Consider the following 26947-nt stretch of genomic DNA (forward strand, 5'->3'; position numbering starts at 1 on the left):
CAACAGGCCAGGGTGAGTTAGGCCAAGGTAGGGAGTCGGGAAAGATGGGCACCTGCTCCCCATCTTCATGCAGCTTTCTCTTCCTCTACACCACTCCTCAAAAGCTGCTGGGTTGCAGAAATGGGTTCAAATATATATAGAAATTTATAGCATAATAAAGTCAGGGTAACAAACCCACTCTCAAGAAGGCGCCAAGGCCGTCTCCCCTACCTCCTCATGTGAAGCCCTTGTGTGATCCTCCCCACTTGAATGTAGACAGGACCCGTGATTCTTCTAATCAACAGAAGTATGAAGAGAGCCCTCTTTCTCTTGCTGACTTGATGCACACAAAGGCTATGCTGGGACAGGACAAGGAACTGAGACTCGCCTCCAGCCAACAGCCAGCAAGACAATGAGGTCTCCACTTGACAGCTGCGAGGAAACAAATGCTAACAACCGCGCCAAGTTTGGAAATGGGTCGTCCATGCGCAGCCGAACCTTAGAGATCGCAGCTCTAGCTGGCCCCTTGCGTGGCGCCTCCAGAGGGCCTGGCTATGCCGCACCCCGTCTTCTGAACCGCAAATGAATACATATGCACTATTTTAAAACACATCGTTTGAGATGATGTTGTTACGCAGCAATATAAAACTAATGCAGGTCAAGTCAGGGGCAAGAAGGGGTTATTCACTAAATGAATGGAACGCATAGATAGCCACCTGGGAAAAAAATAAAGTAGAATCCCTGACTCACACATGAGTGTGATAACTTCCAGATGGGTGAAAGATTTAAATATGAAAAATAAATAAAAAGAAGAAAACAGGAGTTTTTACATCTGTAATTCTGGATCACGGAGCACCTTCATGTGAAAACCCAGAAGAAGTTCTTCATCTAGAACGGATTAATAAATCTAACTAAAGTGAGAAAAATCTATCTTCCACTTGCATCACAAAGGGCTAATTTCCTTCAAAATGGCGCCTACGAATAACAAGACATCGAAGCAGCTCCCCCTCACCAACATGAAAAGATCATTTTGAAAAGATGCTCACTATTGTAAGAGAAATAAAATAAGGCACTAACTGAAAGAATGCTGGTAACACAGTGGGCTGGAAAGCAGTGGGGGCGACCAGCATCCTCATTTACATAGTGGGGATGGGGAGATTGGAACGGACTCTCTGGAGAACAATTAAGCATAACCATCAAAATATCAAATGCACTTAACTCTTCAACTCAGCAAGTTCACTTCTCTAGACATTTAAAATAACCTACGTATAAGGCTATTTAATATAACACAGTCCCAGCAAAGATGTAAGTCATCCTATCTTCCAATAGCAGATAGGTTAAATAATTTATGGTCCATCCACATAACAGAACACCATGAATACTATAAACCATAAAAATAAATGAGGCAGCTCTTTCTGTTCTAACAGAGAGATCTCTGAAATATATTTAGTAAATAAACAACGACAATAACCAAAAAACAGGTGCCTCCAGAGAGGGGATGATGGGTGGCTGGGGATTAGATCCAAGGATGATTTTCACTGTGTGCTCTTTTGTACTATATGAATATCATACCATATGGCTGGGTTTCTTTTTCAGAACAATAAAACTCAAATCAAAAAATTCATGCAAAGTTGTTGGAAAGCATGAACAATATAAAGATTATTAAATTGGGGCGCCTGGGTGGCTCAGTCGGTTAAACGTCTGACTTCGGCTCAGGTCATAACCTCACGGTTGGTGAATTTGAGCCCCACGCTGGGCTCTGTGCTGACATCTCAGAGGCTGGAGCCTGCTTCCGATTCTGTGTCTCCCTCTCTCTCTGCTCCTCCCCTGCTCACACTCTGTTTCTCTCAAAAATAAATAAACATTAAAAAATTTTGAAAAATAAAGACTTTAAGGTTATGTTATAGATACATAATATTATATATGCAAGTATAGAAAGATATCTACAGATGTTATATCTATATATCATAGGTTATGTATTATATATTACGTTTACATACTACGTATTAAACAGCTCCTCTGGAAGAACACAAGAATCTGAGGACTGGTTTTCCCTGGGCTGGGAACTAGTATAACTGGTAACTAGTAACACGGGTAGCAAGGCAGCAGGGGTAAGAGAGGGAACTACTTTTTCACTCTTCCATTTTTGTTCCAATTTAAAATAGACCATTAAAAGGTTTAAGCCACTGTGCTTCCTCTGGTCCTCTATCTTTCCTCCTTTAAGGCACCCTAATGGCCCCCACACACACACCTCACTGCTACAGACTCCCAGTCTTTGTCTCCAGGTGAAAAACTGCAGGTGTCCTGAAAGGCGGACAGCTGAAAGTCACCACGTTGAAGGTGTGGACTCGGCAGGCACCATCATGCCATCCCCCCACGTCTGTCTCCACACAGAGGCTGAGTGTACTGACGCAGGACGCTTAACACCTCTGAGCCTTAGTTTGTTCATCCTCAAAATGGGGTTATTCCTACCGCTTCACAATCTGCTTCACAGATTGTCACAAACCAGGTGGCTTGAAACAATGAAAATCTCTTCTCTCACAGGTTGGAAGTTCAAAGTCAACGTGCTGGCAAGGCTAGGCTCGCTCTGACAGCTCTTATGAAGAATGCTTCCTCGTCCCTCCCCTCGCTTCGGGTGGTGGCCGGCAACCCTTGGCGTTCCTTGCTTTGTACCTACGTCACTCCAGCTTCCAACTGTGTCTTCCCATGGCCATCTTCCTCTATGTCTGTGTGTCCCTTCCTCTTCGGGACACCGGTCACTGGAATTAGGACCCACCCTAATCCAGTATGACTTCCTCTTAACGAACTGCATTTGCAAGAACCCCATTTCCAAATATGGTCACATTCGGCAACTGGACTGGAACGGATCTTTTCTGTGTGGACGCCACTCGACCCCCCTCGAAGATGGTCAGAGGATGAAGAAGACGGCCACGCAAAGCACCAAGCACACTGCGGGCACACAGACAACGATCAACAAGCGGGGGCCTCACCCCCGCAAGCCGCATGCGGACGGAACAGGTTCCCGCCACACGGCAGCCTCCCCCGCAGGACAGCAGGCCCGGCCTCCCCGCGCCTCTGTAAAAACCAATGCTGCAAGCGAGAAACCAAACGCTGCCAAGCCGGCACCCTTCTGGCTGCTGCGTTGTTGAGATTCTTCAACACACCAGGGCCCGGGACCAAGTCACTGACGATGTGTTCTCAGCACGGCTGAGGCAACGCCACCCACGCGCCTCCCCCAGGGGCGGCTGGTCTCCCGGGAAGGGGCCCCGCGGGCTGCCCTAAAGGTGTGTCCTCTGGTTCCAACATCTGGCTGCCTTCCACCTGAGCAATAAGTTCCAGAACCAAAGCCCCAGAAGCCTCGGGCTGAGGCTGAATCCCGAGCAGCGCACCGGCGGCCTTCCCAGGAGGCCCAGGCGCGATGGGGAAGCAGTGCGTCAAGCCTGGGCAGAGCCCTGTCCCCACTCCCTCCTCCGTGGAAACCAAAACACCCGTCGGGACCATCAAGGCTGCTGCCCACACCATGAGATGGACCTTGACTGAACTCATTAAGGCACAAGCTTCTGTAGGGGTGGATTTTGTCCATGGAGAACGCTTGCAAATTAGGAAGCAAGTGGCCTGGGCGACGCTGGCCCCCATGAAACACCCAGACAGACAGAGCTGCCATTAAGAGGGAAATACCTGAAATTCTAGGTAAACCATCCTTGACACCATCCTTGGACAGCTGTTCCAAGATTCTATTATGAAGGCTCACACCAGCTTGGGAGAGAGGCCTCCGAAGAAGTGAGGTGAGAAGAGCCCAGACGGAGACGGCAGGGGCCAGGGCTCAAATCCTGCCTGCTTGGGGATCCTGCTTCTCCGGGAGCTTCAGTTTTTTAAGAGGCAGAAACAAGCGCCCCGGAGCCCCCGCTGCCACCTCTGTGCCAGACACACGATTCCAGGGCCCAGATCTGCATACAAACCAGCACAGCTTAGCCACAGATCGGTGCCCACACCGGACACATTTAGGAAAGGACTGTGGGTAATAACAACGGCAATCTGTGTATCTGCAGATCCCATCTGCCAGTTGCCAAATGATGAGACTGCACTTGAAGGGGTGTAACCAACCGAAACGGTCACCACGTCACAAGACAGCCAACCACACAGGTCCCAGAGGGAATGAGAAGTGCCGTGACACATCACGACGGTTACTCCAGATAAATTACAGGAATCACTGAAAGGGCTCCCAGACAGCATGCCGATGCCACCCCAGAGTTAGGGACCCGCAGAGAGGAATAAAAGGAGGCATCAAGCTCCACCTGAACCTCAACTCTGTGACCTAGCTGGGAGATGACTCAGGTAGGTACACCGAACACCTGCGTGGCTTCAGTTTCCCCCTCTGGCAAATGGGAGCAGTAGTGCCTCTGCCCCAAAGACTTCTTACAAGAATTAAGTGAAAGATCGCTTCTCACGCATTCCTGCTAGATGCTCAGTAAGCGGCCAGTCTGCCCCCTCCACTGCCCTTCTTCCCTCCCTCCTCTCTCTGGCATTCTCCCCTGCTCCCATGTTCACAAGATCCCTCCCCAGCTCCTATGGACACAGCCAGGGCTCCCTGCCCTAGAACATCCTTCTCTAAATCCTAAATACCCACAGGGCTGAACACTGGGCACTTGCATCCTCCCCTTCCCCAAATGACATCACATCTGGGGACAGAACAGCCTCTCCCAGCAGGTCCCAAATGTGTGTGTGAGAACACCCAGAGACTGCAAGGTGTTCACTGCGCTTTAGGAGCAATGGCTGTGAACTCTCCTTACAAGTAACCTGTTCCATTTATTTTTTTTTAATGTTTTATTTATTTCTAGGAGAGAGAGAGAGAGACAGCGTGAGCAGGGGAGGGTCAGAGAGAGAGGGAGTCACAGACTGAAATAGGCTCCAGGCTCTGAGCTGGCAGTCAGCACAGAGTCCGACGCGGGGCTCGAACCCACGAACCGCGAGATCATGACCTAAGCGAAAGTCGGACGTTTAACCGACTAAGCCACCCAGGCGCCCCAACCTGTTCCATTTAAAGGACCATCTCTACTCTGAGGATGAGAAATTCCTACATTTTTGCAGTAAAACATGACTTCTTATAGAAAACAGTGATATAATAAAGGGTGGGGTTTTTCTACCTTGTTCTCGAGCGATCAAATAAAAGTAGGTGACCCAACATCAGGAGCCTACCCTTTTTGGGTTTATTTTTCATTATTTTACTGGTTCAGAAATCCAAGTCTGGGAATCGCCTGATACAAGGCAGCCAGTACTTCCTCCCCAGCTCAACGACTTGACCTCACTCACAAACCCGGCATCTGCTCTCACCATTCCAGGGAAACGGCTTACTCAAAGGTATCCAAATCCAGGCCCTTCCCTGCAGCCTGCATCCGGCAGTGCATGCCTGGCCTTCGTTACTCTCAGACAGAGTGGAGCCTCCACACTCAACCCCAGCGTGGCCACACAGCCTCGATCGAGGCCAGGGCCTCGTAACCCCCATCACGCAAGCTCAAGCTCTCGCTGGCCCACGCGGCCCTCATCACCACCCTACCCACAAAGGCACAATCCATGAGCTGGGAAAGCCCAGGGCCCGCAGCCTACCCCTTGCCCACATCCCAGCAAGCTGCTGGTTTCTCTGAGCGTCAGTCTCCTACCAGGTCAAGTAGCAATGGCAACAGTGCCTGTCTCATAGGGATCTTGAGTAAGGCATCTTCCACGGTGCCTGGAACACAGGAAGTGCCAATAACTGGGAACATGGTAAGGAGGAGTATTCGTAGTACAGCATGCCCTCTTTCTAGCTTTTGCCCCCACTGCCCCTGGAGACCCCAGCAAAACTGTCATCTTTGGGGCTCCCCAATTATGCTGCATACTTTCCCAACTCAGGGACCCTGCCCATGCCAGCCTGGCACTCCAGCCTATTTTCCACCGGTTCCTCCACGTCCACGTCAGGACCTCCTTCACGATCCTTGTCTATCCATCGCAGCAGGAGCAAGCGTGGACCTCCTCTGAATTCTACCGCGTTTGGTCCACACCAACCTTGTGACCGTATGACTCCTCATGCCACTACACGATGCCTTACTCAGACCTATCTATCTGCACATTCTCCCTCTGTGGTTGTGCTCGTTACTCAAAGTCCGGGGTAAACTCCGCATAACCAGCAGGCCTTGCCACGGTGTCCTGAGGTAAGCGAACAAGAAGTAATTGTTCTAAAAAGCCCCAGTGATGTAGTCCCCAGTCTAACACTTTAAAACAGATAAGCAGATACAGGATGGAAGTGCCTGGGTGGCTCAGTCGGTTAAGCGTCCAACTTCGGCTCAGGTCATGATCTCACGGTTCGTGGGTTTGAGTCCCGCGTCGGGCTCTGTGCTGACAAGCCATCTCAGAGCCTGGAGCCTGTTTCAGATTCTGTGTCTCCCTCTCTCTCTGACCTTCCCCTGCTCACGCTGTCTCTCTCTCTCTCTCTCAGAAATAAATAAAACATTTTTTAAAAATTAAAAAAAAAAAAAGCAGATACAGGATGAAGACCTCCTATGTCTCATGTGAAATCTCTTCCTAGGACCAAAACTAGCAATGTTTATATGTGTACACACGCGTACACACACTCACACATATATATACAGGCCTGTGTGTGTACACACACACACACACACACACACACACACATCCATCCCCAACTCTCGGGCAATGCACATGAACAGTAATTAAAATTCAAGTCCAGGGGGATTTAAATCCATTGTCCTTGGGACCCAGGCCATTCAGGCGGTGCATGACTACTTTGCTCTGCCATTAACATTTACAACTTTGTACTTCTGACTTCTGGGTTGTTTTGCTTGTCCTCTTTGGGTTTAATCTTTACCACATTATTTTCCTACCTTCATCCGAGTCACCTTCTCCAAGTGGAGGTGTTATTTGTTTATTTTACAAAGCCAGGCTTTTACTCTGTTTTTGGTTCCCTACCCCCTCCCCGCTCCCACTTGGTTTCTAAATCCACTCAATGGCCTTTTTATGGCACCCTACGTGTGCAAATAACTCAAGTCCACAGAGGTATCTGTTGCTTCCCATTCTGTTCTCACCCTCCATTTCTCAGAGAAATGAAAATTACTTCAATAGGAAAGGGAGCAGTGAGGGGCTCCTCGAAGCCCCCCTAAATGTGCTTAGAGAAAGGAGACTTCTTGTTCAAAATCTTTGAGGCTCTTCTGTTCACCTTAGGAACTCATTTAAAAGGAGGTGCTCCAGAGAACGCAGGCAACTTAACGAACCTCCCAGAAGCAGGCTGTTCATCCCGTGGAAGTCAAAACGGAACCAACACAGGGACAATTACCCTCCATCACTTAGCCTGCAGGCCGGCTCTGCAGGGCACACACAGCCCCGGTGACACAAAACTCGCTATGGGAGAAAGGAGTCCGCAGCAAGACAACGGACTGAGTGAGCCATGTGAACCTGTGGCCAAACGATCGTACATTCAGAATTCTCAGGGCTCCGCCTCCAGAATCGAACTCAGCACTGAACCTTCAATCCATACCAGGTCATGTAGGAGAGTACCCCGTGGAACCTGCAGACTAGTTTAAGTTCAAACTCCAAACACTTGGGTATTTCAGAGCCACTAACAGAAATAAAACTACTTGAATGTACTTCAGAAGGACCATGAAGGCAGGGAAGAAACATCTCAGGAAGGGGGGAGATGGGAAAATACATTTGTAAAACTCAGCGTGAAAGTGAGTCAGAAAAACCTGACTTCGGGTTCATGAAATTATACGACTGAAAATGTTAGATGGACCAACAGTCCTCATCTCTGTTTTAAGACCACAAACAGGATCGCAGTAGTCACTGGTTAAAAACATTCTCGGGGCGCCTGGGTGGCTCAGTCGGTTACGTATCTGACTTCGGCTCAGGTCATGATCTCGCAGTTTGTGGGTTTGAGCCCCGCATCAGGTTCTGTGCTGACAGCTCAGAGCCTGGAGCCTGTTTCAGATTCTGTGTCTCACTCTCTCTCTGCCCCTCTCCCACTCGTGTTCTCTGTCTCAAAAATAAATAAACTATAAAAAATACTTTTAAAAAAAACATGGTCACGGCTCTTAGTATAAAACTCAAAGCCTTAATGTAACCTGCTGTACGTACAAACTGAAGCACATACGTAGGTAGAAACTCATATATTCATTCAACAAATGTTCCTGGCATAAATGACACCCCCAGCCCCTACACCTGTCTCAGAGCATGGACTGGCAAGCATGTGAGTGTTGATGAACCAGGCACTGGGCTAAGAGGCACCTTGCAAGCAGGACCTTGTCCACTCTTCCCAAGAATGCTATGAGGATGGCATTATTCTCACCTCCCTTTTACAGGTTAAAGAGGTTAATGAGGCATAGAGAGGCTCTATAACCACCCTAAGGTCAACAGCCAGTATCTGAACTCAGACCTATTTAAGAGCCTGCCTTCTGAGCCAACAAGCCCCTACCTCCATCATAAGTGGGGTCCAGAAAGTGGCTCCCCCCACAGCTTTGCTGGTTTGCTCAAGAACTTAGTTCAGTGGTCTCAGCAGCCCTCAGAGAGTAAAGCACAGGACTTCCTTCTAGATGCTATGCCACAGAAGCATCCAGAATCAATGGGAAAAGGAAACATTCTGCTCTCCAGCAGAGACCTTATCGGCCAGCCCTAAAACTCAAGAGTTCCGGACCTGACCGGAAGGTGGAACAACCACCTCTTACCTGCACAGGCACCAAATGCCCTGAGGCTTCTCTATCTACATCCAAATGGGGGGAAAGGAGAGGGTGGGGTGGCCTGAAGCCAGGCCACAGCCCACCACACTCCCCTCCCTAGTTGTCAGGAGAAAAGACATTAAAACACAAGCAAGTCACCATTCTGTGCCCTTGGGAAACTAAGAACCCTTAATTCTAAACACTGGAACACGTGTGGGGAGACAGGTGCTCTCATAAACCACTAACGGGAGCACACGAGGGGAGGACCATTTCAGAGGGTGACTTGGCAATATCCTGTCAGGAAAATGTGCAAACACACAGATCCAGCAAGCCTACCTCGAGAATATTCTAAAGTCCTGCACTTGTGCACAGGATTTGCACTGCAGTGTGGCCAGTCGTGGTAACAACCTGAAGGTCTTGTTAAGAGATGAATAAACAAATGGACTGTCTTATAGCAGTTTAAAAACTACATATATACTGGGGTGCCTGACTGGCTCAGTCAGTAGAGTGGGTGACTCTTCATCTTGGGGTTTTGAGTCTGAGCCCCACATTAGGCATAAAGTTTGCCTAAAAAAATACATCTACACGTGGCAACATGGATGGACCTCAACATTATAAGAATAAATGAAAAAGTAAGTTGAAAAATATGTTCAATATGACAGCATTTATATACACTTTAAAACATGTATAAGGGGCACCTGGGTGGCTGAGTCAGTTAAGCGTTCAACTTCAGCTCAGGTCATGATGTCATATCTCCTGGGTTCAAACCCCATGTCAGGCTCTATACTGACAGCTCAGAGCCTGGAGCCTGCTTTGGATTCTGTGTCTCTTTCTCTCTCTCTGCCCCTCCCCTGCTTGCACTCTGTCTCTCTCTCTCTCTCACAAAAAAAAAAACCATAAATAAACATTTAAAAAATTTTTTTAACATTATGCATTAGATATGGACCCACAGAAATATGGTAAAAAAAAAAAAAAAAAAGAACAGAAAGGATATATGTCAACTTGAGGACAGGAGTGACCTCTGGGCAACGGACAAAGTAATGAGATGAGGGCAAGTCTTCGATTGTACCTGTATCTGCATTTCTTTTTTAAAAAAACCTGAATTAAAATGGCAAATGTTGAGGCACCAGGGAGGCTCAGTCAGTTAAGCGTAGACTCTTGATTTCAGCTCTAGTTCTGATCTCACAGCTTCGTGAGCTCGAGCCCAGAGCCCCATGTCAAGCTCCATGCTGACAGTGTGAAGCCTGCTTGGGATTCTCTCTCCCCTGCCCTCTCTCTGCCCCTCCCCCTACATGCACTCCCTCTCTCTCAAAATAAATAAAGTTCTTTAAAAATGGCAAATGTTAAAAATCTGATAGATCTGTGAGACAAGTGCATTAGTATCTGTTATTTTATTCTTTATATCTGGGCTGTCTTATGACGTTTGAAAGATTCCAGAGTAATCCTTCCAAAGAAATTAAGAAGCATGTATTTTAAGACACGCAGTTTACTCAAAGCCATCTAGGTTCAAGACCCACGCAAGTATGGGGAGGGAGCACAAATAAATTCGAACACCACATGTTGAGTCCAACGTGATGCAAAGCAGAGGCAAATGCAAGGCAGAAGCAGCTGTTAAGGGCTGAGATTATGAGGGGCGCCTGGGTGGCTCAGTTGGTTAAGCATCATACTCTTGGTTTGGTCTCAGATCACAATCTCACGGTTGGTGAGTTCAAGCCCTGTGTGGAGCTCCATGCCAATAGTGTGTAGCCTGCTTGGGATTCTCTCTCTCTCTCTCTCTCCCTCTGCCCCTCCTCTCTCTCTCTCTCAGAATAAATAAATAAACTTTAAAAAAAATACGTGAGATTATAAAATATTACCCAGCCTTTAACAGAGAAAGAAATCCTGGCATTTGTGACAGCATGGATGGACCGAGAGGGGATTTTGGAAAGTGAAATAAGTCAAAGACAAATAAAAGACAAATACTGCATGATCTCACCTACTATGGAATCTTAGAAAACAAACAAACAAACAAACTCACAGAGAAACAGAGAACAGATTGGTGGTTGCCAGAGGCAGGGGTGGGGATAGAGAAACGGGTGACAGAGGCCAAAGGCCGAAACTTCCAGTCATAACGGAAGTAAATCCCGGGATGTAATGTACAACACAGTGAGTCCAGCTAACTTAGCCTGGTGCTATACACCTGAAAGGTGCTCAGAGAACAGATCTTAAAACTTCTCATCACAAGAAAAGAAATTCTGTAACTCTGCGAGGTGATGGATGTTAAGTGAACTTACTTGGTGATCATTCTGCAGCATATCCATATATCAAATTTTTTAAAAGTCAGTTTAATTCTGCGGTTGGGAGCTGAATAGGGGAGGACGGCTTTCGAGACAAGGAGAGTCACTGGCAAGGTCCTGAAGGGTGAAGAGGAAACTTTCTTTGAGAAACTGTACAAACACAGACACAGTCTAAATCAATAGTAGGACCAGACGGTAAACATGGGCACCCAGTCCACACATAATGGCTGCATTTAGCTGTGGGGGAAGGAATGAGCCCGCGAAACACCATCCTTTCTCAGTTAAGCTGGCCAGAATCACTTCCAAAAATGCAAGGGGAGGCAGGGATCCCTCTGGCACCAAGAGCATCCCCAAGAAAGTCAGAGCAAGGGTTCTTTGTCACCGCTCACCCCACGGGCAAGGTGTAGGGAGTGTTCCCACTGAGGCCTGGAGGCCGGGGCGCAGAGGCTGCTGGAAGGGACAGGGGAGGGAGGGCCCACCTCTGCACAGCCCTCCTGCGCAGTGCCCGCCAGGATCTGCGAGCCATAAAAGCAGAGCACGTAATTTCAAATGACTCAAGGGGAGTTTTGTTGTCATTACTGTCTTCCATTTAATGGAGAATGATTTCAGCCGTTTTCCCCCCAACAAGTAACACTACCCTCCCAATCTGAGTGGGGAAGGGGGCCTAGCGGTTTCCTCTCCCCCAACCCTTGCAAATCATTGTGGTGACATGTAAGGGGAGTTCATTTGTGGGGAGGGAGGAACTGAAGAGTTGGGCGGCTAAGAAGGTCCAACGCTCGGCCACGAGCTGGGAAGAAAAAGCAGCAGTGACACCAATGACCAGGTCAGACACCCAGGGTCCTGAGAAATCCGACAGGAAGAGGCCTCATCAACTGACTTGTACCAAATCTTGAGCTTTCGGTGAGTGGGAACCGTCAGGGCCAGATTTGACTGTATTTAGAAAAATCAGGAAATGCCATGTTGTTCCCCAAGCACCCAGGGACAATCTCTCTCTCGCGCGCACGTGCGCGCGCACACACACACACACACATAAATTTGAATCATTCTTTCATAAAATTTTCCCTTCCACGTAAGAATCAGTTTCCTAGAGCAGTGCTATCCAAAAGAACTTTCTGAGATGACGGAACTGCTCTGCACCTGAGCTGTGCAATACGGGAGCCACCAGCCACATGAAGCTATTGAGCCCTTGAAATCTGCCTGGTGTGAATGAAGAGTTTCTGATTGGAGTATTTCATCTTAACCCATTTACATGTAAGGAACTGCATGTGGCTAGTGGACAGCTTATTAAAGTGCAGGCCTAAAGCATCCCTCTTACTGTCTGCCTAGTATTTTAGCACTTGATGTGACAGCTCACTTTCTTCTGAGTCTTTTGTTGCATCCAAGGCTGCCACACACAATATCGTAGCTGAATGTCTGTACACATCCCAAACTATCAGGATAAAGTCCCAGAAGCAGAACTATGGAGTCAGTGGAGAACGATGGTTCTAGGTTTTCCCTAGATTTTTCCATCCACTTACAGTAACACAGATACGAACAGCATCTTACCTATTATTAGCTGTTCTTTTAAATATTTATTTATTTTGAGAGAGACAGAGAGCGAGAGAGAGCATATGCATGTGCACATATGCACACACGTAGGCAAGGAAGGAACAGAGAGAAAGGGAGAATCCTATGCAGGCACCATGCTGTCAGCACGGTGCCCAACATGGGGCTCGAGCTCACGAACCATGAGATCATGACCTGAGCTCAAATCCAGAGTCAGAGGACGCCCCACTAGCTGTTTGTGAATATATGATCCTCCCGGGGTCCTCATGACCACCACATAAAACTAGATGGGGCAGGTAATATCACGCCTACGCATAGACAAGGAAATGAACCAAGCAAGCTTGCCACTGACTTGGTCGGGTTAGGTGGTTTTATAGCCACCATCAGAGATGTCATCCAGCCATTTGGTGACATCAGACCATGTGTTCCCCTAGATTACTTTAACAAGGGAGAATACCTATACTATACTCACAAGAGAAAAGAGCAGGATACAAAAATATATTCACAGCATGATCAAAAATACATAAAAGAAAATAAGCCAATGTGTTAACAATCTTTAGTTTGTAGCACTGTGTAACTTGTGTTTTTCTAAATTCCTCTCCAAACTTTTGTAATAAACCTAACCGTTAAAATCAACAACTAACATTTAGTATGCAATTTTAAAAATGAAATACTTTGTGTGCAGTATCTCATTTAAACTATTTCGAAATGGCAAGGACCATTATTATTCCTTTTCACAGAAGAAGACACAGTGAGTTGGTAAGAGTTTAAGAAACTTGACCAAGGTCAAGGCAGTGAGCAGGATGTGAACCGAGGTGACTTCCTTGAAAGCCTGTATCCCCAGTCACTACATCAGCACCTCTCAAACATCACTGTCTGCATAAATCACCTGAGGATCTTGTTAAATTGTAGATTCTGGTTCAGTGATGCTGACGTTGCTGGCCTGTAGATCACACTTTGAATAGCAAAGCATATGATAATCCTTACACTATAATCTTAAAGGAGGAAATCCGCTATACTCAACCAGGAAAACGTCTGCTCATGATTTAAATACTATCAATGCTTACTAATCTATACAAGGAAAAATAGTCTTTCCTTCCCAATAACTTTCTCAAAGCCTTCTTTGCCATCTATACGGCCGGCCCTCCGCTGCCCTTGGAAACTCTCATGCACAGACTCCGGCCTCGGCAGCCACTGGTGTCAGACTTGCTCAGCCCAAATGAAAGTTTCATCAACTGTCTCTTCTCATTAGCAGGGAGGATTTTTTTCATTCCCAAAGCTTCCATCAGCAAACACTTGCATGAGTCTGGGAGCAGGTGTGTGGAGGAGAGGCTGCTGGGAAGAGAGGAACACATCCAGCCCAGCCTTCATGCCCCACTGCAGACAGCAGCACGTCGGCCATCTGCATGCCCCTATTCCCACGGATGTTTCTTTTGAAACATTAAAATTATGTATTCTTTAAGTATTTTAATCTTCCAAAATTTGGCAAGCACTAACTAATTTTATACTTGAAGAACCTTCAACAATTATGAATTAAAGGACCTTTTAATTATGTTCCTAATTCTTCATGTCTTTTTATATGGGATAATCAGATATTCATTGTTTAATGAACCTTTAGCTATCTGTAGTAACCCTGTTTATCTATCTTATTGCTTAATGCTATAAAATTACTTATCTGATAACATAAAAGTAGCCCTCACATAATGGATTTTATTTCCCTAACTTTTCATTCTGTTTATATCTATTGGTTTTTACTATGTCTCCTATAATGAATAGATGGGTGATTTTAAATGGGTGATTTTTTCAGTAAGAGTTAGTGACAGTTTTTTTTTTTTTACATTTACTCTTATAACTGGTATATTTCTATCACTCTCCATTTCTAAGATTATACTTATTAATCTTTCTAATAAATTAATACTTACTAACTTTCTAAATCATTTACATGGTTTAGGTGGCAAATTCTTATTTCCTTTGTGAAATTAGACCAGAAGACAACCTTAAGTTTCTTACTAGTTAACATTTTAACAGTGATATTTTACAAAATGGAACTGTTTTTACTTTTTTCTCTTGGTAACTTCTCCTATTAACTCCCTTCAAATGGAATTAAGATGCAAATCAGTTTTCACTGACCTGTCCTACACCCCTTTCATATGCCACACCCCAGCCTCACAAGGGACTAATTTATCCCCTGATCATCGTGATCAGAGGTTCCCTCTCAAAGGCCTCTTCCTCTTTGTCTTTTTTAAGTCTCGGGTATCTCTGGTAAAGATCTTTCTAGGTCTTTGAAAATGAGTAAGACTGTTCCAAAATCTGAGGAGAAACAATGTGCCACCCAACGGCAAAACCAGCTTGACCACGGAAATTTCATTCTTCCTTCAATTGCTTCTCTTCTTCAAAACCACACGTCCTTAGTGTCACCTCCACTCCTTCTAGGAAACCTACAGGATATCCTGTTATGTGACTGACATTATGCCAAGCGCTGACTCAGGGGCTAGACGACCACGGCAACTAAGGCAGCCTTCAAACCTGCCTGACTCCATCCTCCCGCATGGAACTTTAGTCATACAAGAAAGGAAGAGTCCTTTCTTCTGTTCAGGATTGTTACTGACTCACACTTTATAAGTACAGTAAAACCTTGGATTGCGAGCATAACGCGTTCCGGAAACATGCTTGTAATCCAAAGCACTTGTATATCAAAGCGCATTTCCCCATAAGAAATAATGGAAACTCAGATGATTTGTTCCACAACCCCAAAATATTCACATAAAATGATTACAATACTATAATAGAATACAAAACAATGAAGAAAATAAAAAATATAAGGAAAATAAACAAATATAAATAAGTTAACCTGCACTTACCTTTGAAAACGTTCGGCGCTGGTGTGAGTGAGGCAAGAGAAAGGATGTATTGTGTAGGACGACTTTCACAATCACTGACGGAATCGCTGCTATCTATTGGCTCAGTGAAATGTTGTTCTTTTCCTGCAACTTTAACAAGGAACCTATCCAATGACACTTGCTTTTGCCTCCTTTTGAGGATTTCGTGGAAATGCGACACTGCACTGTCATTAAACAGATTCATCACTGGCACTGCTACAGCCTTAACTGGGTGGTACTTTTATACCCGAATTACCCAAAATTTTTACAAAATGCTGCAGTTTCCCACATTTTACACATCTCCCCAATCTCATGTGAAGGGAGGGATTCCTCCGCTTTTTTCCTCCTCTTCTGCAGAAGAGACGCAGAGGTACACTTCTTATAAAATCTTGCAGTTGGCCACTTGCATACCTCCTTCGTACTTCTCCATGATTTCCTTCTTAACCTCCACCATACTCATCTCTTTCTTACTGCTCTTCTTTCCAACCTTTTTCTGCATGGGGGTCACTGTATACACTTACATGGATGTTGGCTACAGGACAGTATTAATAAACTCTTGTCATATACTGTATTTAATTAACTGGCAATAAGGCAGCAGAGGAAAGGGTCTATAGCTGCAGGCAGCCTGACCTAGGATGAAGCAAAGCACTCCTAAGCTTATTCTTGTATGGAAAAGCAAAGGACTATCCACAGGTGCTTTGAAGTGACAAAAAATATACCAGTGCCAGTGTGAGTACCTTCCAATTCTGAAAAATCACTGATTTGGGCCAAACACCACAGCCTGAGACCAAGCATCCAAGCAGGGGAGATGATCACCCACAATCCCACAGCAAGAGAAAGAGAGAAGCATCACTGGCTCAGTTGTGATCATGTGGCATTCAACAGCATGTGCTACTCATATCACAAGACATCGCTTGTTTATAAAGTTAAAATTCATTAGAAATCTTCACCCATCTTGCAGAACACTCACAGAACAAGTTACTTGCCATCCAAGGTTTCACTGTGCTTTGAAAAGATCATGATACTCTCCCCTCGAGGCTGGACAGTGTTCCTTTCCCTGAATATATATTCCAATGTCTGAGCATCTCTGACTCCTCTGGTGTGTTTAGAATTCAAACACTGAGCATCCCTATTATACTTTTGACATCTGTTAGTTTTTCCTGTATTGTCCTTACCATCTACTTGGGCAACATGAATGCACTTGGGGCCTTTTAACTCTCTGTCTCACTGCATCACTGCTGCCCTTCATAGATCCCACCAGGATGTACAGTTTCTCTATCTATGACACTACAAGACTTGCTCTATCTTTCACTGACACAGAATATTCCTGACAGGCTATCTCTTCAACTTCATCTCTTCCATGGTAGTTAGCATCCACGCCTTCCAGGCCTGCTTCCCTAGGTCCTGCCAGCTCGCCTTACTTGCTACTATCACACTTTTTTATCAAGCTTATGCTGCTGTTTCTATGAAATCTGTTTTCAAAACGCTTTATTCCATTCTGTTTTCTCTCAGCATCGACATGTTTTTATGGCGTTGGATTTTTTTTCTGATGAAACACCCTACATTGCTAATCACCCTTCCATCGCCCCCCAAGTCTCCCATTTTATTTTTATAATAAAAAACAAGTTATATTTAGAACTTTCCAAACCAATTGAGAGGCTTTTTTTTTTCAACTGACCAAGGAGCTACAGGAGTGACTGGGACTCATTTTTCAGCCATGTCCAATTAGTTTAACGACTCCCGGAGAACACTGCTCTGATTCAAGGCAAGGGCTGAAGGAAAATGTTCCAGGGCTGCCGTCAAAGACGACACACTTCTGATATCCCCAAAGCTAACCTCACTAGGCCTTATAATAACAAGAAGGGATTTTTAATGCAGTAAAATTAAACACCCTTTATGCTTTCATTTCTGTATGCCAACAGACACATGACTGTCCCACGTGGAACACTGGCTCCCTGGGTTTGCGAGTTTTCTCAATCAAGTTATTCATAAATTCCTGTCCCTCCAGCACCCAGTTCCCAAAGGCCTGTTCCAGAGTAAGCTAAATGGCTGCCCTCCTTCTCTGTGGCCTCTCTCCAGGCCAGAGACAACCTCGTCTTCACACTGTACTATTTGTCTGTCAAAAATCACAGTTGGATCTGAGCACCAGCCAACCCACCCAATTAACAGTCTCCTGATATCACAATGACTCATGAAAAGGAGGGAACATGGGAGAGAGAGTCTGGAATCCTGAGGCTCAGCTCACTCTGGTCTGCCTACAGTTATTAACAGCTGACAGATCTGTGGCCTTACTTTCTCACAAGGCACGGCCCACTGCCAACAAGAGCCCTGGGCTTGGGGCAACGAGATGGGGCAAATTATTTCTACCTTCTTTCTGAGGCAGTACATCACCATGTCACCTTTCACAATAAATAATACCACTGACTAGTTCAGAAAAAGTTCTCCCATATGGGAGCCATACAAGCATTAGCTCTGGGTCAGAAAGTAAGAATAAACCTTCAGTTTTTCTTTTTATATGAGTTATTATAACCAGCGCTGTATTTTTGTCTTAAAAACCTATTTCTGGGCTTTTTAAACAGTGGGCCTTTATATTTGGCACCCAGCAGTATTGGAGGGAAGTACTGACCAAAAATAAATTGCTTTAGGTTGACATTCCAAGAAAATATTTCCAGCAACAAGGGGATAAATATTGTCCATCATTAATACATTCAAAGGCAATTTTCCTGGTGTTAATTTATTTGTTGGTATTGTTTCTTTTAATAAAACAAGCCTCCACAAAGGCCAATTTAAATACCTAAAATGACAAGTTCTCCATAGGGAAGAACGGCAGAACATCAGTTTAAATCTGCCAAAACCAAGCCACTTGAACAAAATCAATTTAGGACGCCCCCTGACTCTAACAGCTAACATCATTCTATCCAACATGATAAACTGGAATCAATATTGATATCACTACCCAATGATGGAATTGTCTAGCACACGCTAGGGAGTACACCTGCATCTTCCAGCATACACAAACTTGAGTTGAGTGTCTACTCAATGCCAAAGCAGTAAAGTCAGCGGTCAAGTGGTTAAACGCACAGGTTCAAGTTGTATAGTCCTATATGCCAATTCTGAAACCACTCTTATTGGCTGTGGGCTTGGAAAAATTACTTAGCCTTCTAGTTTCCTCATAATATTTGGGGGGGGGGCCTGGGTGGCTCAGTCAGTTAAGCCTCCGACTTTGGCTCAGGTCATGATCTCAGTTTGTGAGTTTGAGCCCATGTCGAGCTCTGTGCTGACAGCTCAGAGCCTGGAGACTGCCTCAGATTCTGTGTCTCCCTCTCTCTCTGCCCCACTCAGCTCATGCTCTGCCTTTCTCTCTCTCAAAAATAAACATTAAAAAAAATTTTTTAAAAGAAAATGAAATAAGATTCATCTGCAGAGGAAGCATTAAGTGAATTATAGTATAGGACACCTGGGTTGCTCAGTCAGTTAAGCGTCCAACTTCACCTCAGGTCATGATCTCAGGTTTGCGGGTTCAAGCCCCACGTCGGGCTCTGTGCTGACGGCTCAGAGCCTGGAGCCTGCTTCAGATTCTGGGTCTCCCTCTCTCTCTGCCCCTCCCCCACACACACTCTGTCTCTCTCCCTCTCAAAAATAAAAATTTTTTTAAAGGGGTTTTAATAAAAAATGAATTATAGCACATATATATATACCAGAAGATATTTTTAAAAGAATGGGTAGATCTATAAGAACTGAAAGATAGTTAAGAAGATGCATACCTTTGTTATCATAACACACCTGAGACCAGGATGTGCCCAATTTATCTTTAATATTGAAATATCTCTAAAATCAAGTTGTGCTCAACAGCAACAGCATCTTGTGATAGCATAGGACAAACAGAACCAGTGATTTACTGGTCATTGGTGGTACCTGGGTAAACCTGGTCACAGCTGTTCACGGTGTCCTCACCTCTGTCCAGTTCCAGGCACTGATGGTGCCACAGAGGCTGGTATTCAGAATGTCTTTTAAAGATTGTACTAAGATCCTACACGAGGATAAAACTTAGGGGTGCCTGGGTGGCTCAACAGGCTGAAATGTCTGACTTATGACTTTGGCTCAGGTCACGATCTCACTGTTTGTGAGATCGAGCCCTGCATCGGGCTCCATGCTGACTGTATACAGCCTGCTTGGGATTCTCTCTTTCCCTCTCTCTCTGCCCCTCCCGCTCACTCGCACGCACATGCAGTCTCTCTCTCAAAACAAACCTAAAAAAATTTTTGAAATACAAAATTAATGTGTACACAAAAAGGCAAGAAAAGTGTAAATCTGGTGCTAGAGAAGCAAATATCTGTCATTGGGGAAATGACTGCAATTCCATCATTTTTGCAAAGCAATTCCACAACTTTAAAGCACTTAAGACAGGAAGACACACACAAAGAGCTGGAGCCTTACTGTAGTGCATGTGAAGGTGAGAGGAAATGCCAAATGCTTTGGAATAAGTGACATTTCCAAATGGGAGTGGGGGTGGGGGCAGATGTAACTTATTCCCATAGCTCAGAGTAAAAGTGACAGAATACAGATTTAAGTATGTGCAAAATACGCATTTAAGTGAAAACAACAAGTCAAAAAATAACAAATACAGAGACGTATGAGCTCTTTACATTCTGTGTGTGTGTATGTGTGTGTGTATAAATCCATACAAGGGCTAAAATGATATATATCAGTTAATAGTAATTTAGGAAAAAGGAGAGATATGTAAATGAAAGATGAAGGAAGATTTTTAATTTTTTACTGTAAGGATCTTATTTTGTTTAAATTTTTATAATAAGAAGCTATGTGGTGTATTATTTTTGTAACGTTTTTTTAATGTTTTATTTATTTTTGAGAGAGAGATAGAGACAGCATGAGCCGGGGAGGGTAAGAGGGAGAGGGAGACACAGAATCCGAAGACAGGCTCCAGGCTCCGAGCTGGCTGTCAGCACAGAGCCCGACGCAGGGCTCAAACTCACAAACCATGAGATCATGACCTGAGCCAAAGTCGGACACTTCTGACTGAGCCACCCAGGCGCCCCTTGTAATGTTTTTAATTCAAGAAGATTACAACAAATAATGTATACACAGCCTTGGCACCTTGCCAGATAAAGTAAACCTTCAAGGAGGAGCAGCCATTATTACGCATCTAGATACCACAAAAGAAACAAGAAATATGACATATTTGGTGAACGATAAAGAAGGTTGCTGCCCACAAGCCACAGAAGAAACATCTTCAAATTCCAGAAGCCAAGAGCTACAAGAGTCACACCAACACGCGTGGCCCAACAGTCTAACTAGAAGGTGAAAGCAAGCAAGCTAGGATGCGGGTCACCACCTCCGAACCCTGCTCGAGGACTCATCCGTTAACTAAGCCAGAAGGTGAGATAACCACCTGTGCCGAGGCCCTGGGACGGCCGAGTGGCTCTGTTCCCATCAAGGTCAGGGGCGCGTCAGTACACCTCACATCCAGAACGCCTTCGCAATAGCGCCTGCAGAAAAGTGCCTTCCCAGTTAAGGACCGAAGGTAAACAACCCCACTTCCACCAGATCATCTGGTTCTTCAAGGACAACGAACACATTTACACAGCTTCTAGCCCCTAGAGGCCAGAATGCAAAGCACGGAAGGGGCCGAGCTGGGCCCGCGCTGATGAAGAGCCACATAAAACTTGGAGAAGAACTTTCTAGTTGGTCCAGAGACAAACGGGAACACACACGGCGTGCCTGGGGAGCGAGAGCTCCTCCCTGGAAAAGCCTCTCTGGAGAGCACGTGACCTGGGACACAGGTGCCTGACCTAAGCTGACACGCGCTCTCCCTTCGAGCCCGGGGTCCCTCGAGGCTGCGCCTCCTTTCTTCCTGCACAAAAGACCGCAGACAATGCCCGCTGCTGGTCTGAGGAGACAACGAAGGAAAACACTTGAGGAAAGCTGGACCCTGAACAAAGGGAAATGACAGCTGGAAGGCAAAGCGTCTTAAAGGAATCCGAGTGTCATAAAGCAACACAGAGCATAAACTCTTTATAAAAAGCCCTCAGAGAACAAAGTCCAAGATGAAAATTCCCCCAAAACCATCTTGCCGCTAGTGCAGATGGTTTTCCCCGCCACCTGCACAACCGACCCAAGCTGTAAAGCCCTTTGATGGGAAGGAAGCAGGAATCACAGGGAGGGGAGGGAAGCTGAGAAGAACAGTGACTGCTCTGTAGAGGGGAGGAAGGGGGACTTCCAGGGTTAAGATTTCAACACACAACTCCCAAGGCGGACTTCCAGGCAGGGCGAACCTCCCCAGCTTCACATTTAGGAAACCAAGTGGCTTCTGGTGTCAGCTATCACCTTGCTCAGCGAGTCTCTCCCAAGAGAACTGAATCTACAACGTAAAACTCCCAAAGTTTTCGCTGTGGTACAAGGGGAAGCGAGAGAGAAAAGGGTCAGTGCTGGGCGTTTCCAGTCACAACTGTACTTTCACATTGAACTTCTGGGGCTTTGGAAACAGAAAGCAGAAACCAGATTACTAAAAGACCCGTTGGGAGGAGGATGCCATACCGACCCACCGCATCTAGAAGATATTTTTAGGATGAGTAGTAACAACGCTCGAGGTGTATGGTGAGGGGGGCTTGCTCACACCAGGCTATGGGTTCCCAACCCAGCGGGGGGGGGGGGGGGCGGGTGCATTCTGCCCCCAGAGGGCTTTTGGTAACATCTGGGGACATCTCTGTTTGTCACAAGTGTGGGAGACCAGGAGGAAGGGGCTGCTACTGGCATCGAGAATCAGTGATGCTGCTGAGTGTTCTAGAATGGCAGGACAGTCCCCACATTAAAGAACATGAAACCCTAAAATCGACAGAGCCGAGGCTGCAAAATCCTGCATTAGACCAACCCCTTCCCTGCAACCATGTCCAGAAATTCTACCAATCCTACCCGAACTACACATCTGCCAGCCCCTCAGACGGAGCAGCTACCCGGTCACAAAAGTCCACTTCTTCAGGTAAGCACCATCAAACAGCAAGCAGGGGCACCTGGGGCAGGGGTGGGGGGTGGGGGGGAAGGCTCAGTCGCATAAGCCTCCCACTCTTGATTTTGGCTCAGGTCATGGTCTCACGATTCGTGAGACTGAGCCCCAAGCAGGGCTTGGCACTGAGAGCGTGGGGTTTGCTTGGGGTTCCCTCTCCCTCTCTCTGCCCCTCCCCCACCTGTGCAAGACTCTCTAAAAAAAATTAACATTTTTTTAAATTAAAAAAAAAAATCAAGCAGATGACGTGACAAGCAAATGCCACCTCATCAAAGTACCTGGCTGCTCCCCCAGCAAACATTTTTAAAGGCACTCCTCAGGATCCAAGAGTGGATTCTTTTACAACAATTACAAAGAAAGGACAGCCCTTTTACACACACACACACACACACACACACAAAACCATCTTAAAAATCTCATTGGAGGTCAGGTATAGGCACTGGCAGAAAACCCAGCACACTTAGGATGGCTCAAGCATTTCCAAAATATTCTAAAGAGAGAAAGAAGAGGAAAAGAGAACAAACAAGAAAACTCCACAAACACAGGTCCCGGAGGATCCAAAAAGCAAAATTTGTCTCCAGAGGCTTTCTAACAGTTAAAAATAGTTCCATCAGTCTATGGCATAAAGTATCTTTTCTTTTTTAATTATATAATACAATAAACATATAAGAAAAGGGGAATATACACATATAGATCTCAAATGAATGAAAACAACCACCCTCCCGAGTAATTACAACGCAGGTCAAGAAATCCAACCGTGGCCAGGGGTATCTTCCCCCCAGGTGTGCCTCCCCCCACGTGCACAGCAAAACAGACCCGTGCTATTTTGAAAAGTTCTATCTTTCCTCAAGCATTGAGATGTACTTTATGTATTTCCCATGAACACCAACTGCCTACTTCAGAGCAGTGACCACAAAGTGAACAGATTTAGGGAGGAGAGGTGTTTATGGAAACAACCTCATTGACTGTTAAATTCACAAAAGCAAGTGGGAGTAAAGGCGTGGAGGCTGTGTGCACCAGAAGCCAGAGTTAGAATCCAAGCGTCAGTCCTCACTCCGGCATCCTGGGTATGAATGAGCTCTCGTGAACCATAAAATGACTTCCTGCCACACAATAGCATTGAAAAAATTCAACAAGATCATGCATTTAAAGTGGCAAGCAACGCATCTCACACATACCTGTGCCTGCCATCAATACTGGGTCCCCTCTGCTCCCTGGGCCCATGCAAACAAGCAAGGTCAAGTCTTTCCTATGAGGTTATTTGACTACAAACTCTCCTAAACTGTTTCACGAAGGTGAGATACAAGCTCACTTTCAAGTTACCCTGGTGACTTCCATAAAAAGGCGTCTACACCGGTCTAGGAGGCCCAGAACTGACCAGCCTGCCCTTTCCTCTTCACTGGACTGTTCCTTCCCCCCCCACCCATATTGAGGTCAAAGGCCTAAGTGGGCTGTCGAATAAAAACACCTCAGACCCCAGCAGGGAACCTTTGTCCCTTCTCTTTGAAGAGGAACAACAACAACGTGTGTTTATTTGTACTTCGGTTCACATCGTACACAGTGCCCCGTCTCTCCTACCCGGGCTGGGCTGGGAAGCAACTCAACTAGTTAAAAATAACAATAAAATGCACCCACTCACGCCATTAGGCAGATCTTTGCAGGAGAAAAGGTCAGTACTCACACTCCTGGGAGTGCACATGGGGGGAAGATCAAGCGTGCTCACTGACAGAAGAGAATGTCGGGAAATGGAAGCAAAGGTCAGCCCAGGAGGAGGTGAGATTGACCACCCGCAGGACATGGCCACCATCGGACACGGTTCGCCATCTGTGCACTTAAATCCCAGCAAGTCCACCACGGGAAGAGAACTAGACGTTGGATGGGCCGAGTCGTTCTCACAGGAGACATTAAAACACAACAGCTAAAAAATCAGTGCCTCACTTCCTGACACAAACAACATAAACAAAGGAAGAAAAAGAAAACACATGGAAGTGTCTGAGGTTTCTGAGCAACAAAGGCCTCCAAATTGCTCTTGAGGTGTCGGTGGCCTTCCAGCCCTATGAAGAAACTCAAAGTGGGGCTCAACCATCTCTAACCCGTTTCCTTCACAGACTATCCAAGAGGAGACAGAAATCCAAAATACCGGCTTTTACAATCTCTCTTGTTTTTTCACCTTCCCAGAAGAGGATCAAGGAACTGGATATGAGATAGAGGGGGAAAGTCTCTGGTCCCACTATGAACCCCAAACTGAACATGGGCTTCTCTAGGGGCTGGAAGGCCAGGGGCACCTGGTGGCATCGAGAAAAATAACCAGCCCTGTTTCTGGTAACACTTGGGGTCCATGCGGAATCCACGCTAAAAGGATGCTGCTTAATGTAACACAAAAAATGCACACGCACCCCAATCTGCCTAAAAGTTTCTAAACCAGCAACTGTAAAGGGGATTCAAAGCCACACAGACTCAATGACCACAGAGAACGGACCGTGGTCCTATGGACAGTCGGGAGGTTCTGTGACCCCCCCCAATCTCTCCCTACCCACTGTGACTGCTTATTGGAACGCTCTTTTATGTGCACACACATAGTAAATGACCAGCACTGACCAGCGAAGGACAAAATTAACTTCACAGCTATTTTTACAGACATGGAGACTCAACCAAAGCAACCCAGTACCAACTGGGAATTGCAAAAAATAAGTTTCCACTGAGCCACAAGCAAATCTGAGGACGAGCCCGCTTCCAGACTGTCCTACTTGGACATTATCAGGGGATACATCACGGCCATGCAAATCGAGAGCATGAATTTAGAGGCCCTGGAAAACTCCCTGTTCTAACAGCCCCCACATGCTCATTCACACCTACCTGTAGCTGCCAATGTCCCCTTGGGACTGTTTCGCTGGACTGGCCTGATAGTCCAGGAGAAACTGTCCCTTAGACCGGGTTAAAAACCCAGGGCACCTACCACCATTCCACCATCACTGGAAGGCACAGCAAACACACAGACATCAAAATGGGGCCTCCACTCCTGGATGATGTCACAGGTCTGAGAGGTGGGAAACGCTGCCCAGTGGATTCTGAGGATGACCAGGACCAGGGACGGCAAGGAAAGGGGGAGGGGGGTTTCTTTCCAAATGCACATGGGAAAGGGGGGAACTCAGAGTGATGGGAGTCTCAACTTCCAACGCATGCACCACCACAGACACCTCCACAGCAAACAGCTAGAAGCATCTGGGGAAATCAGGCACAAATTAAATAAGTGGATGGCACAAATGTCAGGCAGGCATGCTGCTGCCGAAGAAAGTTCACTGGGCCCTGTCACCTACTTTCTGGGCATCAGCTGCCCAGAAATAAATGTCAGGGGCCGGAGCGAGCTGAGGAGGGGCAGCTGGCAGCTGTGGCCAGCGGGCCAGGGCAGAGGAGGAAGGGCTCCTGGGCTGGAATTCCGAGCGTGCCCACATCAGCAGAAAAGTTCCAGGGGAGACCACGCTGTCAGGAAGGGAAAGAGGCTTGCTGCTTCCCAGGACCTCAGGATGCACCCGCCACGGTGATGTCCAGGTTCAAAAGGCCGCCAGATGACGCCCCGGTGCACTCCCACTGGCACCTCGCCAGTCAGGGCGCACGCTGAGGGACAACTCGGGGTGGTCAGATGACAAACGCTCTGCTCCCAGGATAAGTGGGAGAGATTAATAATTCCTAGGTCTGGCCCTGCATCATCTCTCTTTACCCAAACCAAACATAGTCCCTGGAGAGAGTGGAAAGAAGCGGCGATGCTACCCGCCTGATATTGGGGGCGCGGGGGGGGGGTACTGAGGCACAAGCATGCATGCGAGAGATGCGAGAAAAGGCCCTGGGGAGGCTCGCACAGCGCCAAGCACCGGGAGCCTAGGAAGATGGGCTCAGGGAAGAGTTCCCTCCCCTCCCCTCCTCCCTTCCCTAACACACACAACACACACACGCACACACATACTGGAGCTACGCCCAATCGGGGCAGCAGCCGGGCTCTCCGGAGCCGGGCTGCGCACAAAGCCCCGCCCGCGCACACAGCGCTCGGCACCGGCCGGCCCGCACGCCCACACAATAGGACGGCGCGCACCCCGCCGCGGCCCCTCGCCCGCGTCCCGGCCAGCCCGGCGCCGGGGGCCGCCCTCCGTGCACGCCCGCGCGGGAGACGCAGCCCCGGCGCGGGGAGGGCGCGCGATCGCCGCCCGGCCGCCGCGCCCCCGCCCCGCGCCCCGCGCCCCGCAGGAAGTTCGCCCGACGCCCTCCGACTCACCGGCGGCGCTGCTCAGCAGCAGGCACAGCGGCCCCAGCAGCCACATGGCGCGGCCGCCGCTCCCGCTGCCCGGCGCCGTCGCTGCCCCCGCGGCCGCGGCGCTGACCCCGCCCCTCGCCGCGCCGGCCCCGCCCCCCGCTGTCCCTCCGCCCGCGCGCCCCGCCCGCCCCGGCCGGGCCGCCGGCCGCGCTCCGCCAAGTTCTGCCAGCACCCCGCCGCGCGCGCCGCCCGCGCCCTGTCCCGCGTGCCGGGCTGCAGGGGCCGCCGAGGGGGCCGCCGAA

General features: G+C 47.2%; 1 protein-coding gene across 1 annotated transcript in view; it reads right to left on the bottom strand.

Annotated features, from left to right (window-relative positions):
- The window catches only part of LDLRAD3 (low density lipoprotein receptor class A domain containing 3), a 234734-nt gene extending 207993 nt beyond the window's left edge, over positions 1 to 26741 (bottom strand). Inside the window, exon 1 of the mRNA XM_039233380.1 lies at positions 26667 to 26741. Coding sequence (XP_039089311.1) covers positions 26667 to 26712 — 46 coding nt within the window. The 5' untranslated portion in view covers positions 26713 to 26741. The remainder of the gene's footprint in view (positions 1 to 26666) is intronic.
- Between the last annotated feature and the right edge of the window lie 206 nt (positions 26742 to 26947).

This window comes from Hyaena hyaena, unplaced genomic scaffold (assembly GCF_003009895.1).
Source record: "Hyaena hyaena isolate Hyena2069 unplaced genomic scaffold, ASM300989v1 scaffold_74, whole genome shotgun sequence".
In the NCBI taxonomy this organism is placed as follows: Eukaryota; Metazoa; Chordata; class Mammalia; order Carnivora; family Hyaenidae; genus Hyaena; species Hyaena hyaena.